The sequence below is a fragment of the Egretta garzetta genome, unplaced genomic scaffold (genome assembly GCF_000687185.1).
Source record: "Egretta garzetta isolate BGI_Z169 unplaced genomic scaffold, ASM68718v1 scaffold397, whole genome shotgun sequence".
Lineage (NCBI taxonomy): Eukaryota > Metazoa > Chordata > Aves > Pelecaniformes > Ardeidae > Egretta > Egretta garzetta.
In genome coordinates, this window is record NW_009260493.1 from 3,506,922 (window position 1) to 3,522,503 (window position 15,582).

At 46.1% G+C, this 15,582-nt stretch overlaps 2 protein-coding genes across 4 annotated transcripts in view; both read left to right on the plus strand.

Moving 5' to 3' along the window:
* The window catches only part of LOC104131181 (T cell activation RhoGTPase activating protein), an 8,396-nt gene extending 4,259 nt beyond the window's left edge, over positions 1-4,137 (plus strand). For 2 of the 3 annotated variants that reach the window (XM_009644310.2, XM_035899892.1), the window contains exons 7-10: positions 210-319; positions 1,027-1,222; positions 1,656-1,773; positions 1,978-4,137. In XM_009644310.2, the coding sequence (XP_009642605.1) occupies positions 210-319; positions 1,027-1,222; positions 1,656-1,773; positions 1,978-3,155 (1,602 nt within the window). In that variant the 3' untranslated portion in view covers positions 3,156-4,137. Of the gene's footprint in view, positions 1-209; positions 320-1,026; positions 1,232-1,655; positions 1,774-1,977 lie in introns of those variants that run through there. The other variant, XM_035899893.1, reaches the window with a different exon arrangement.
* A 10,259-nt stretch (positions 4,138-14,396) lies between these two features.
* The window catches only part of RSPH3 (radial spoke head 3), a 10,854-nt gene continuing 9,668 nt past the window's right edge, over positions 14,397-15,582 (plus strand). Inside the window, exon 1 of the mRNA XM_009644246.1 lies at positions 14,397-14,446. Within this exon, the coding sequence (XP_009642541.1) occupies positions 14,397-14,446 (50 nt within the window). The remainder of the gene's footprint in view (positions 14,447-15,582) is intronic.

Consider the following 15,582-nt stretch of genomic DNA (forward strand, 5'->3'; position numbering starts at 1 on the left):
GGTGAATGAGAAGTGTCTAAGAGCTGGGTCCCATTACTACCCCAGTGCAAGTGTACCTGGCATGTACTTGTGGAGCCCACTGCTCTGCCAGTGCTGACGATCAGGTAGCTCAAGCCAGCCTGCCTCCTAGGGAGCCCATGTCACAGTTACGCTCCCTCTCTGCTCAGGGGTAGTGTCCAAAGCCTCATCTAAATCTCTTGGCCTTGCAGGACTTCCTCCGAAATATTCCCTTCAAACTCCTGTCGGCAGACCTCTATGAGAAGTGGATGCAAGCTCTGGAGAAGCCAAGCAAGCAGGAAAAAATTGAAGAATTGAAAGAGTAAGTTTTGCAACCAGGAAGTTTTGTGACAAGCCCCAATGGGATGGAGTGGCTGGTAGAGGCCAATGAGGTCTCCCAAAATTGAGAGTCTCACTTAAAAGCCTGTCATTTATATCAGCTTGCTATTGCTCCATGGGGTCTGGTCTAAAGGGCAGCAGCGCTTCCTGCAGGCATCGGAGAGTGCCCTAGGAAACGCCCAGTGTAGGAAGAGGAGAGAGGCTGCAGTGTCCCAGCTAATGCAGTCGCTGTGCTGTGGGACAGGCACTGACAGGGGGCCTTCACATCTGCTGGTGGTGAAGTTGGGCACATGGAGACCACGGCCATGTTTTGATCTTTAGAAAACGCAGATGTGGAGGCTGCCTGGGAGCGCTTTGAAAGATGCACGGCACAACCGCAGGCTTTCACGTGCCTTTGGGAAGCCTCCAGTGACATCTCCTGACGCCCTCTCATCTACTCAAGGACATGCACTGCTGTAATGCTTGCCTTTCAGTCAAGATCTCGTCATTCAAGATCTTACAATTAACCGCACACTCAGCTGCCGTCGGGGATTTCTGAATGATACTTCTGCTAAGCAGAGAAAAAAGCACACGCATGCCTCTCTCTGGAGGAAGCGTCATCTGCCTGACTTTAACTGAGATTTGCTCAAATAAAGAAGTAGCGGCTGCTGCAGCATGAATTAACGTCACATTTTGTTTGTGTTCCTGCAGGGTGGCTGACAAACTGCCTAGACCAAACCTCGTCTTGCTCAAGCACTTGCTGTCTCTGCTCCAGCACATCAGCCGAAATGCCGAGACCAACCGGATGGACTCCAGCAATCTGGCCATCTGCGTTGGCCCAAACATGCTGAGCCCGGAGACGGACAACACGCTCCCGCTGGAAGTGCAGAAGGAGATGAATGACAAGGTGTGTTGAACTCACTGAGCAGCCACCCCCTTCAGGGCAGCTCAGAGCCACCCAGGAGGATCCCGCTGCTGCTGCAGAAGCTGAACAAAACAGCGTCCCTGGACCTCGGGGGTGCCCCTCAGCTCAGGCGCCTGCAATGCGATGGGCAAGGCTGGTTTTGGTTGTATCGGGGCAGATCAATTAGTCTGCAGCACCAGGCCTCATCCTCCAGAGTGGGATCACCCTCTGACTTCAAGCTAGTGTTTCTCGCCAAGAAAGGTTGGACCAGATGATCCTTGAGGTCCCTCCCAACCTGCTAGTCTATGATTCTAAGATTTTGGCAGAAGCCACCCTGCTCTGTGCTTCCTTCATACAGAGACAGCAGCCAGGAGCAGGAAAGACTGTTCAATGTTTTCAGCCCTCTTGACTGAAATAAACTGTTTTCTGTGTGCAGGTGACGGTGTTGGTGGAGTTCCTCATAAACAACTGCTCAGAAATATTTGGGGAGGACATTGCCTTGCCTGTCTGTGCCTTGGCTGAGGAGTCACCGGAGCACACAGACAGCTCCACAGGTATGAGAACAGACCAGGGGTGTCACAGACTGGGGCTGCTGGGCCAAGTTCCTTGATCTGATATGGGAATACATCTGTGGAAACGCAGAGAGTAGCAGAGGGTTCCATACGTTATGGCAGTGTTTTTCTACAGGAACTATTTCCATAGAGTTCCTTTTATCCTCAGATGGTCAGTAAAAACTAACAGGTGCTTTCTTCCCACAGAACACCTATGTGCTGCTCATCAGAATGACTCTGCCTACGACAGCACAGATCCTGAAGCTGAAGGCAGCCCCGGTACCTCTCAGATGGAGCAGCCCAAAGGGAGGAGCACTAGTGTGAGCAGAAGATATCCAACACGCATCTCTGCGCCTTCACTGACTAGTTTCAGAAATGACATCAGCACGATGGACAGGAGGTACTCAGAGCCAGACCTGTCCTTCCAGAACCTCCTTGAAGGCACGATAAGGAAACAGAAGCTAAACAAAAGTGAGGACAATTTTCCAGTTCAGCAGAAGCAGCTGGGGTTGGAGGCACTGGAGAAACGGCTTGCAATCTTACCTTCACAATTATCAACTGACTCTCTACCCAAAACATCCTCCAGTTGCTCCCTGGAGAGCTCTGATGGCTCAGTCTTCACCAGCTCCCCAGTAGTTTCGCCCTCTAGTCCCAAAAAAACCTTTTTAAATAGGCCCCAGTCCTTCTCCACCAAGGCCACGGAAGACTGCGGTACGCCCAGCAGAGAGATCAAAAGGCATTCCATGTCATTCTCTTTTGCAAACCGCAGGAAAACACTAATAAAAACCCAGAGTTGGGGGCCTGGAAAAAACATGGGTTTTCAGAGAGACAGTTTCACAAAGAAAGAAGAACAGTTCTCCTGCAGAGTTGTCCAGGAGAACAGCCTTGATGACGGCAAACCATTGCCTGTGGTGTACCAGCAAAGGCCCCGTTTCAGGTCAGCTGATGAAGTGTTCAGAGAGGTAGACCAGAAGAATCCTGGAAGACCACCCTCTTACGAAGAGGCTACTAAAAACTGCCTGGCCACTGAAGTTCCCTCCCACAATCTCACGGTTCAAACTATGAGATCAAAGGTGTCAAACCAGAACACCTTGCCGCCTCATCCGTGTGGCAGCGGTGCACAGGATGCAGCGTATACAGCTGTAAGGGATCTACCCAGTGGCAGAGTTTCTGCAGCGAAGGATTCTGATGTGGAAACTGAAACCCTCAGCGTCACTGTGGGAATAAACTCCCGAGTGAGTTTACCCGTGACCCCGGGAGTCTACCGATTGAGAGCCATGTCTGAATCCTGTCAAAAGAACAAACTTGAGTATGTGGCTCGAAGATGCAGCCAGCCAGTTTTTGAGGTAGACCAGATCCAGTATGCTAAGGAATCCTACGTTTAAAAAGCCTATCCCTCCTTTTCACACTGTACAAAGTAAATATTGTAAAAATGGACATCTTGCTCATCCTTTGTAAGATTTTACTTTCAAAAGACTAAGAATAAGCTAGCTCTGCAGGAACTTTTTTTTTTCCCTTGAGGCTCTCCTGAAGTGTCTGTCACCTTGAGACGTCACATTCTTTCACCACAAGTGGTGGTGGTGGGGAAGACCTGTGTATTATTATGTAAAAATGTAAGTGAATATGCTGTACATAACCTGCTGTGTGGGAAAATTAGTTAGTAGTTGATAAAGAGTTGTATTTGTATCCCTGAAAGGACAACTAAAAAGTTGCCAGGTCCAAAACCTGTCCCACCTTCCTTTTCTTTTCTGTATGGTCACAGACTCCATGCCGTTTGTCACGTGTGTGTGCCACGCTGATGCAATGCTTTGCTGATTTTCTGCATTACGAAGTGGGCTGACAGTTACCCCGAGTGAGGAAGAGCTGTTCTGTCATCAAGGCTGGTTCAGCACTCTTCCACAACCCCCCTGTACCTGCTGCCATTCCCTCTCCCTGCTTGCTGGTGATGAGAATGATCTGCCCAGTAGCCAGCATTAGTGTTGTATACCGAGCCTGGGTTTAGAGTCACCAGAGCCCGACAAGGTTGTTATGGGAATGTATCAAGTAAACCTGAGGTGCTTTTAGTCTAAATAAACCGGACAGGCTAAGCAGAAAGAAAAATCTTCAGGTTTGCTTTTATGAGGGGAAAAAAACCCCACCAAACAACAAAAACTCCTGTAAGGAAACATTCTGGATTACAGCTTTAAATAGTTAAAGCTGCAGCTCATTTAAAAAAAAAAAAAAAAAGAGAAAAAAAGACAAAAAAGAAAACATCAGGCAGTGTCGTTATAACCTTGTAAAAATGACTGGAAGTGCAATGTGTTTTACATGTAGGAACTTGTTTTGGTTAGTACTTACCTCCCCTTTTATGGCTCAGCATAGCCTTGAACCAGGAGCAGGGAGACTTTTGTTTTTCTCCTGTGTAACTTCACTACAATAAAACATTTTTCTGCATGAATGCTAAACTGTCCGTTGTCTGTCTTTAAAACATCCAGGCCCTACATGTACTGCACCTACTTTTATACTGTTCTACAGGTACTGCAGGCCTGCTGGAATGATGTGGCTTATCTAAGTAGTGCAAAGGAAAGTAACTGGCCAGCACTATCTCCACTATTCCTGTAAGAGCCTGCAGGCTAGATTTTCGGAACAAATCCCTCTCTGTCAGTGAAACAAGTTACCCTGCTGTGTAACAGCAGCTATCGGTGAGGTGGAGAGGGAACTGCAAAGAGGTGATGCTGCTGCAAAAGTAGAACAGATTAGAAAATAGCACACCAGCATCTCGGGTATCATGTTTTCCAGGTGTAGGTGTCCACAGGACACAAAGAAAGGGGAAGGAGAGTACCTGGTCTGACAGGAGAAATGATGAACTGTACTGGTAGGCTGCAACTAAAGAACATGCTACCTCCCTTAGCCCCCCTAAGCAGTGGCACTCTGCTTCCAAGCAAGCTGAATAGCTGCAAAAGGCATTTGCTATTTTCTGGAATCTGCAACTCCCAAATCACAGAATCACAGAATAGGTGGGGCTTGTCCAACCCCCCTGCTCCAGCAGGGTCAGCTAGAGCAGATTGCCCAGGACTGTGTCTAGATGGCTTTTGAGTATTTCCACAGATGGAGACTCTGGAAAATCTCTGGGCAAGCTGTTCCCGTGTTTGGCCACCCTTACAGTGAAAAAGTGTGTCCTTGCATTCGATGGAATTCCTTGTATTTTAATTTGTGCCCGTTGCCTCTCGTCCTGTGTTGAGTGGGAACAACAGCTTTCCTTTGTAAAACACACAACCGTCTTGCCCTCATGGCAGAACGAGTGTGAAGAGATAATCCATGTGCAGTGGAAAGGCTCAGAAGCCACAGAACAGAAAAGACAAACTTTGAAATGTGCTCAGACGACAACACGGCTACCTCTTTGGTAGTGACTCATTCTTTTTGACTGTGACAAGACTAAGGATCCCAAGAAGAGGAACTGCTCGTATCTTGTCCTGCAACCACACCAGAAAACCCATGGAGAATAAGCACAGTCACTTCAACAAGAGATGAGGAGGGTCTCTCTCTTTAGGTCCAAGGTGTCCTAAAGCAGACATGACAATCACGCTCAGAAAGCTTACCTGGATTCTAAATATTTGATATAGGCGACCCTAAATCTTCCAGCTCCTGGATAAGGAAGTCTGTCTGGAATTTCCTTTAAGGCACTTAAATAGAGGGAGAAAAAAGGAAGAAGAGCGTAACAGAGAGGAGCTCTACACATGGTTAACAAACAAGGGGTAAGATGAAAGGGTGGCCCAGTTGCCCTCACCTTGCTCTTGCATTTCTTCAAGTCCAAGAATCATCATGATTAAACAAAATCTGAATGTAAATGGACCCCAAAGGAGTTTTACTCCCTCACAGCAGATAACTTTTGTCTTCCTTCATCTCTTAAGACTCGCCTGTTCACTCAGCATTATTTTCATGTCACGTCCCTTTACACAAGGGATTTCTCTTCTATATAAGCACTCAGGAGGTCTCAGAAGACAAGAATTACACAGAAAGCAGAGAGCTTTTCTTTAGCACTTACTCATCTGCCTTCGGCTCAGAGAATAGCTTTATTTTTTATTATTTATATATTAATTATATATATTATATATATTATTATTACCAGCCCACCGTACCACATTCAAGTATCCTGACCTCCAAGAGTAAGGCCCTTTACATGCTATACCCAACGAATGAATTATCTTGCCTTTTTTCAAAGCTGTCTTTGACTTCTTAGCCAGAAAGACCAAATACCCATTCACAGCTGGGTCAGCTGGAGCTGGATTTTGGCACAAGAGCTGAATAGTGACAGCAAGCCTCCTACTGTCCACAGGTTACAGTATTGCATCACTTGCTTCACACATCCAATTTTCTAATTAAATTTCCTGAAAACACTCTAAACATACATAGCATGTAAGGCTGAAAGAGGGAAAAAAAGCAATGTTAAAACAGAAGATGCAAGCCATTGCTGTGTAAGGCAATGCTGGAATTAAGGCTATTGGTACAGCCTGTATTCCATTCCTTGGGTTTGCATCCTGCTGTTTTTTTCAATCACGTTGCACTCTCTTCTTCCCCACAGGATGCACCTGCTCTGGGGAGGAAGCAAGGCTTTGCAGCAAAGGAGAAAGTTTTTATTCCGGCATTCCCCAGCACGCCTTGCCTAGCAGGGCACCTGGGATTTGTACATTTGGCTGTGTCTGAATTTCTAGGATTTGAAAGAGCCAACAGAAGAACAAAGGAGTTCCTCATGGAGCAACACGCTCCTCTCCTTCCTTCTGCATGTTGTGCACCGGGTAGTTGCAAACTCATGTTCTCCGCCACTTGAATCAGGACAGCAGCTTACAGCAAAAGCACATTGTCATCAACTCTGTGGCCAAACATTAGAGAAGGCTGAGAGAAAAACTGTGCCTGCAGGTTTCACAGACATTTGGACTGGCACTCAGGTGCAGACTGCAGACACAGACACTCACATTTAGTTATCTGGGACTGAGTTGAGCACGGGTGGAACGCAACTGCCTGGAAGTAGACGTCTACAGTCATTCGGCTATCTTAGGGCACCTCAAGGAATTTTCTAAGGCATCAGAAGTGGATGCAGGTCCCGATATTTAGGTAGCTGAATCCTTCCCTAAAATCTTCTCTGACTGTGATGGGAACTTCGGCTCCCACCTCACACACTGATGCCACATTTAGATACCTTGAATATAGGTCTCTATAATCTAGGGCTGACACTTTTACTGACAGCAGAGAAACAGCAAAACTTGGGATTTTAGGCTCCATTTAAGCCTTCAAAGGAAGCGTTCTTGAGCAGGTATAGGCCCTCCTGCATGCCCCCCTCCAGAGCTTGGGTCCTTCTGCTCCATCCCACTACAGACAACCCTGACTGAGACCTTCCTCTTCTCTGCTCCTGATGCCGCATCTCTGCCTCATTTTCATTGCCTCCCCATTCCCAGCCTGCATTCCTCACCTCATCTTGTTCTTTATCTTTTAATTGCGCCAAACCCAGTCTATCCCTGTGGACTCACTGTCAAAGTCCCAATTTCATTCCTGTCCTCTCCATCCCTAGTCCCACTTCTCTCAGTCAGCCAGTTTGTTTTCCTCGTCCACTTCTTCCACATTTCCCCCTCATATCTGCACTGGTTATTACTGCAATAAGCACCACCAACACTCATCTAGTCTTGGTCCCACACACATGCTCCCCCTTGTTTTAGTCTCTGCATATGCAGAGAATTAGAATAAGAGAAGGAAACATCTCTGCAAGCTACAGGAGAAAATACACAAATTATAAAGTCCAGTGATGACCTCAGTTCACAGCTGTAACTATGGAAAGCCTCTAGGATGAAACTTCCATGAACGGAGGCCTTTGACTTGACGGGATTTCAGCAAGGGGTCTGCACATCTCTTGCTGTGGGCAAGTATGAGCTGTCAGCTACTTTGGAAGGAGATTTGGGTATAGTCACGGAATAGAACTGCTTCTCTACATAAGATCTTTCTTCTGTATTTTCCTCCCATGATTGCTACCTGTATACCCCAGGCACAAGAGGCAACGCTGGGATTGCTGGTACAAACCTGTGGCAAAAATATTAATGGAAGGAATTCCACCAACTAGTAGCTTGGAGTGTTACTGACCACACTGTGTGTTCAGCATTTACTTCTTTACAACACAAACAGCTGGCTTGCTTTTTTCAGGTGCAATTGGCTCTTCAGATTTTCATACGCTGTATCTACTTTGATGAAACATGATTTGCAATCTTCTTCTTTGGATATTATGTAGTGGAGGACAAGACTGCATGCCTTGCATTGACAAACATCACTTGGAGTTCAACAGCTAGTATGAGAGAAGGTAGGGCATCCTGTTTGCTACGCAGAACTCTGTTTCTGTTGGGACTGAACCACTCTGTAGGACGTGACTGTGTTCCACAATACTGACACCTAAAACAAAGCCAAAAACTTGGGAATTTTTTTATAATGGGATTGTATCTCTTCAGCCTTTTGCTTAGAAATAAATCTCTATATTTTCCTGCAGCATTAAAGCCAAAATGGAAGGCTTTGGGATTCCTGCTTGGATTATGTGTTAATTAGTGTTAAAAGCTAATGATAAAATCCCTGCCTCATAACTCAGTTACATTGTAGGGAGTTCCACACAGATCATTTTTACCATAATGTTCCCTCCTGTAATACCGCTATCAGTGTCTCCAACTACAACAGGAGGAAGGATCACAGCAGACAAAAATCCTTTCTGGGTTATTTTTAGTCTGTGAATGGGAGTTCTTATTTCTCTACTGCCTGTTCTGGTTTTGGTGCTGGTCCACCACAGGAGAGCAGGTGGTTTGTTGCAGCACCACACCAGCATTGCTTATTCCTGGGCTGACTCATTCCTCACCCATACACCTCAAGGGACAATTTCAGCTTCCCATTGCACACAGGCAGGTCTCTTGACTCAGAGAATTATTTTTTTGCCACAGTGAGGCCATGAGATTACAGCACTTGACTATCATAGAGATGAGCTTTGAACAAATTTAGGTAGGCAGCCCAGGATCCTGAATGATAGCCTACAGTTCTCAAGTTCAGGAGCCACTGGTTTCCAGGGCTTCTTTTCCAGGACCTCCAAGCTAAAGGGTTCTCTAGAGGAAGATGGGATTGTGATTGTCAGGAATTTTATCCTTCTGCCACCTGAATGTGTCCAGAGACACTTCTTCCCCCAGGATTCCTACAAAGGGAACCCCTTCATAAAAAAGCCGGAGAAAAAAACCCAGTGGCTCACCGCCAAAAAGTCCATGACAATAACGTTATCTTTCTTCCCTTGATTCCACTAATTTATCCTCTCTCTTAGGAAAAGAAAACATTTTCAAGTGTCATTCATGCAATCCTACATGTCTGTTCAATGTAAATCATGTCTTCGATAATGGGTGCATGCGCCATTTCACCTGCCTACTAAGACATGTTGAAGGCAGCAGGCTGGCTTCTCCATTGCTCTGCAGACTCAGGGGGCACCAGGAGCTGTGTGGGGCAGGTGTGAAAAGCTGTTTGCTTGGTACACATTCCATTTGTATGGCAGAATATGCCTACCTCAGATGGAAAGCAGCATAGAAACTCATTCACCAAGTTAACTTGGAAACGCAGCCATGAAGTTAACCAAGTTCACGTTGAATTTGGCTTGGTTGGCTGTCCAACGCAGCAAGCATCTCAAGTCCACAACTGACCACACCCAGCTGCAAAATTTAGGTGATTAAAACGTGCTGCTACTCTGCTAGCGTTAGGCAGATAGCAGTTTTTGTGGCTATTGTGTGTCTCCACGAGGACAATTTCTGTCGACAGGAAAAGGAAACCTACCTTGGTTAGGCGCTCTGGTTACATTTTTCTCTGAATTTTGTTAGCAGTCAGTCCTTATCGCATGTGTCATCAGAACAGAGTGAAAACTTTAGAGGAACTTCTGAAGGCGAAAAATTTAGAAGAGGAAGCAACTTTTTAAATAAAAGTCTGACAATAATAGAGAGAAAAATCCACTGGGAAAGGGCAGGCACTGTTGGAGAAGTGACATAATCCTTATTTGGACAGCTGACTCTCATATATGTAGCCAACTGCAAGTCTCTGTGGATGTTGGGTGAACAGTTGTTTTTTTCTGTCTCTCTGTTACTCAGAAATGCTAATTATCTAATCCTTTTTTTCCCTGACAGAACGCATCACTGTTACTGTTTCAAATAAATTCTCTTCCATTTGCCATGATAAATATACCAACCAATTTAAATCTCTCTTCTGAGCAAACCGCATTCCAAATTCTTCACGTTGTTCTACAAGGGGAGAGGAAACCAGAGATTATTTTCTGTTTCTAACCTGAGGTGACAGCACATAAGTCTGAACAAACGGTTCACAAATCCCAAACATGGTTTGACTCCGTTAAGCTCTGCTTCCTCTGCTGGGTAATAATATGAAAAGGTTTCTACAAAGGGTTTCACATTTTCTAAACAAAACATGCTCTTTAGCCAACCAGCTATTTACAGAACTGATCCAACGGCTGCTTGAAACTCTTCCTTCCTACCACCCACAAACGTCCCACCAACTTCCTTGACAGATACTACAGTCCGAATTCAAACCTTGCACCTTCAGTATCACACAGGCCAAGCTGAAAATTATAAAAATGTACTTTAAAAAAAATGAGGCCAAATGCAAGCAGATTCCAAGGCAGATGATCAGAGAAGGTGCTCTTATGATCAAGATTAGAGATTTGACTGCTTTTCCACATCCTTGCTGCACAGTCTTGTGCCACATAATTCAACCTCACTATATATAGGGCATAGCCCTGTCTACTTCCTCCATGCACTGAGGAAGAGGTTTTGCACTCACCTTTCCCGCCACTCCTCCAGGTGTGAATTCTGTCTCCCCGTCATAAAGCTGTGACCTCACACAGCAAGTGCTGCTGGACAGGTTTGACTGCAATTCACCAACCAGTTCTCTTTAGCATGACTGGTCACAAGGTGAGAAAATAATCACAGCATCATTCAAGAACTTTGCAGAGCACTGTACTCCGAGGAGTACATAACGTTACGTGATACGATATGCAGGTGCACACCCATCTCATGAGCTACAGACACCAGAAGGGAAGGCATTTGAGAAGTCTCTGCCTGTATGAGAAAGGGCAGAGGAGTCACTAGTTCTCCATAGATGATCAGGGAGGATGGTCTTGAGATAAAGACTGGAGACTTGTAGTTAGGTTATTCAACATCAGGGTCTGCTTTTTCCATGTCTCCTGCCCAGTGCAGTTATTGGACCATGCAGTTTAACTCCAATAAAGCACAGATGATATTGCTCTCTCTCCCAGAGATATGATAAAGGGCAGTTTACTCCCAGATGGACAAACACCGAAGCTACAGTGAAGGGGCAACAGAAGCAGATCAGTCTTGTGTCTTACCCTGCAAGTTGAGTGCAGTTGAACAACTGCCCTCAATACAGTGAGATGGAAAATAAGGCAGAGCTTCCTGAGCCAAAAGGAAGACCACTGGGAGAGCCCTGGTCAAGGAAGGGAGAGGCAAGAAGGCAATGGAGAGAGATTAGCAGCACACATTCTCTTTCAGGTTATATAGGAAGGTCACCGACAATTAATTTTGCAATTAGCAGTTTAATGAATAGTAGTTTAAAATTCAGTGTGGACTGCTCCACCCTCTAAGGTGCTCTCTCACCCCTCCATAATTCTTTCTGGTCACTGGCTCTGAAGTCCCACAGTGGCGTAGGGGCAAGAATGCAAGCCCTGAGAGCAGGCTTGCCACACTGAAAAACAAAGCTTGTGGGGACATGGAGGGAAGGGAACCGAGGGAAAATGGTGCTGAGAGTCAGATGTGAAGTGGTAGTGGGAAGCAGGATTGTTAATTTGGGCTGGAAATCATGAATAATAAAATCTGGTTTTTGACTAGCGTTGGAGAAATGAAGGCCTTCAGAAGTGGAATTTCACAGTCCTGCCCAACCCCACGAGCTCAGGACCAGGGTCAAGAGAAAGCTGTGCTGCTACAGAGAAAAGGAAGTCTAATAATTTTGGTTAGACGACATGAGTGATAGGATCTCCATTTTTTTTCTGTTCACAGTTACATATCAAGATTAACAACCTTACTTAAAAAAATATTGATGTTACCATAGGGATTCAAGTTTAAGTCAGGTATTTATTTGTTTTTCCTTCTGTGTCTCTCATCTGTCAAAACTCTCAGGCTTGCACATATTTTTAAAAACTAAGTATCTCACTATTAGGACCAGGCCTATATGTAGGCACCATCTGTATGATGCCTACGAACAGCAGCAAAGATGCCATCCGAGGGCTGGCAGACACCAGTGATACAATACTGGTGCAGTATTGATGATTCTCTTTGATCATGCCACCGCAACAAGTTAAAAGCAGGTTTCAGTGCACTTCTATTAATTGTTCTCCAACAGCATTGGAGCAAATAGTACACATGCACCTCATTTGGGCTCTGCGATTCTTTCATCTTTGCAGTCATGCTGATGGCTCTCCATATCTGTACTGTGGTTTTTGTGTTTCTGTCAGACATCTCAGGGCATTGATTAGCAGCAGCATGATGTTTTCTGGGATTTTCAAGGCTACCCCAAGCTTCTCTATCCCTGGAGATTTTAAAAATCTGGCAGGAGAAGGACCTGACCAAGCAGATCTGTCTTTGAATTCAGCCCTGTTTAGGCAAGGAGGTTACCCTAGAGACCTCCAGAGTCCCTTTCAACCTAGATGGCTCTGTGATTCTGTGATGTGTACTTGAAGGCAATGGCACTTTGACCTCAAGTAGAGTTACGTCCAAGACTGGGAGCTCCATCCCTTTACCTGCAGGCCCAGAGGGGTGTCGTGGTTTAACCTCAGCCGGCAGCTAAGAACCTTGTGGCTGCTCACTCACTCCCCTCACGGTGGGATGGGGAAGCGAATCAGAAGAGTAAAAGTGAGAAAACCCATGGGTTGAGATAAAGGCAATTTAATAGGGAAAACAAAAGCCGTGCGTGTGCAAGTAAAGCAAACCAAGGAATTCATTCACTGCTTCCCATGGACAGGCGGGTGCTCAGCCATCTCCAGGAAAGCAGGGCTCCATCACACATAACGGTGGCTTGGGAAGATAGATGCCATCACTCCAAATGTCCCCCACTTCCTTCTTCTTCCCCCAGCTTTATGTGCTGAGCATGATGTCACAGGGTGTGGGATATCCCTTTGGCCAGTTGGGGTCAGCTGTCCTGGCTGTGCCCCTCCCAGCTTCTTGTGCCCCTGGCAGAGCTAGGGAAGCTGAAAAGTCCTTGACTGGTGTAAGCACTGCTTAGCAACAACTAAAACATCAGGGTGTCATCAACATTCCTCTAGTACTAAATCCAAAACACAGTGCTATGCCAGCTAGTAGGAAGAAAATTAACTCTATTCCAGCTGAAACCAGGACAAGGGGTAAGAACTACAGCTTAGAATTCCATCTCAGGACCATGGAGAACCAAATCTAACCCAAATTTCAGGTAATTACACAGTATGACATCAGGGAAGCATTCCTGTAATTTTAAAAGCAGCCATGGTCCTCTCCAGACAGAAGGCAATGCTCTGGGAAGGCAATATGCCCCTCCATGTCCTTCCTTGATAATTAAGCATTGTCCATATCCAAAATGGCTCCGTAAACCTCCTTCCTTTCTTAATTAAGCAATGCTGCAGAAAGTTAAGATAGTTGAAACTGGACACAGCTAGTCTGCTCATCATCATATTATTCAATGCGCTGTGGCACAGGATCTCCTAAGCTAGCAATGTCCAAGCTAGGGCCCCAGGAAAACTCAGTCTCAGCACTGTAGACCCCTTATATTTCAAGGTGTCATTCAGTAGTTACAGAATGCATCCCAGGTGCTGGAGGAAATGCTGGATGCACATCTTTTGTTACTAGATGCTGACACCTTTACACTTTGCTTTGCTGTGAATAAACTCATTTCACACCCAGAAAGCCCACCACCAATGAGCATTCTGTGAGGCATGCCAGGAAATTCCCGCAAAAAGAAAAAACCAGTCTGTTTGTAGCTCCAAAGCATTTTAACAGACCACAGCAAACCTGGAAGGAGACAAAGGCCTTGCTCTGCAGCTTTCGAGCCAGCTGAAGGCACCTCAAAAGACCGTTCTTAGCTGCCGTACGGGAGCGGGCTCATTCCTCGCTAGGCAGGCCTACTTCCCTGGCAGTACCTCCTGTGCTGAGATCTGTGCAATCCTCCAAAGAATATGTGAAGCAGCCACTGTGAAATCCGGAGCGCAGCTGTGGGTACTAATGGCAGCCTAGCCAGCTGGTTACCATCAATGCATTTTTGGCTCCTGCTGCAGTCAGTCTTGTCATGACATGAAGTGTTCCAGAACTCCATGGGGTATTTTTAGCAAGAAACAAGATAAAAGGGGGCAAGAGAGGAGAGCAAAGGTTTTTCCCAGACATGGGCTTGTCACTTACAAAGGTCTGCTAACCCACAAAGCCAGAGACCTTCACCTCTCCCACAGAGTACTTGGCGATGCTTTTGCACTAAAGTGGTAACTTAGGAGTGACCAGCGTTTCACGGAGGTAAGCAGGAGAGTCACTGCCATGCAACCCATGCACATACTAGGTGACTCAGAAATTCACCCAGCAGGTGAGACACCAGCCTGGGGCCAGCTTAATAGAATGAACCTGCAATGCAAGACCTTCATCTTCACAAGATTTGTGGGCAATGGGTAGGTAACAGGCAGGTCCTCAGAAATCCTTGCTTGGGGGGTTACAGGCTCCCCCTCTCGCTGCCTGGCTACTTTTTCATGCAAAGAGAAAACACTGTGTCCCTCATAGCTTGGAAAGATTTCAAGACCCCAGGCCAAAAGCAGAAATACGTATATAGCCTGACTAAAATTCTTCAGAAAATACAAGTCAGGTCCCCAAAATCAAAGGGTTGTACTGGTTCTGGTCAAATTTAAGGGCCATGGTGCTCTGGCTTAGCTGGACTGAGCTGCTCATTCATTAACTTTGCTTGCCTGGACACAGGCAAACGCTGAAGGACTGTTCTCCCCTCCAGCCCAGCGACACTCGCACTGCGCTCCTGCAGCCCCATATCCTCCCATATCCCATCACATCCCATCACCCAGCTGGTACATGTGCAGTCAATGCAGTTCCCATTCCTGTATCGTGTCTGCCAGCTGCCTGTTCATTCATTACAAAACCAGCCCTTCCTCTTTTCCCTTGCCTCCCACACTTGGCCTTGGTTTTTGGTAGGGTTTTTTTTGTTGTTTGTCATGGAGTTTTTTTTAACTTCTTTTTGTAAAAGTTTCTCTTGCTGTACAGCTTCCTCTGTACCTTGCAGGCCTCCTATGAATTGCTCTCTGCTGCTTGCAGTTCTTTTGTCCGTGCCTGTCTGCACAGGGCTGTCACGGAGCACAGACATATGCCACAGTGACACAACGGAGCTGAAAATAAATAGCATTTCACCCGTGAATTACATTTGAATCAAAGATTTCAGAAACAAGGGGCATGGATGATTTTACATACTCAGTCTTGCCAAAGTAATCAAGCCTTTATACCACTGTCCACATACGTTTAAAAAAAAAAAAAAAAAAAGCCATCACTATATCAGCAACCCTTAGCTGCTTTTACATTTCTCTTAATGGAAATTTTTCACAGAATCTGAAAACACGTAGTCACGATTTGTTGTGACAGAGAGCGCAGCTCACTTCGGAGACGGGACGGCGTACCGAGGGCCACTTTCCCACCTCCCATCGTACGACATCTTTAAGGGTCCCCAAATCCCCTCCCTGCGTGGAAAAAACCAAGAGGCGGAGCGCAGCCGCTCGGGCTGCCTGTCCGGACACCGGCACGCCATCCC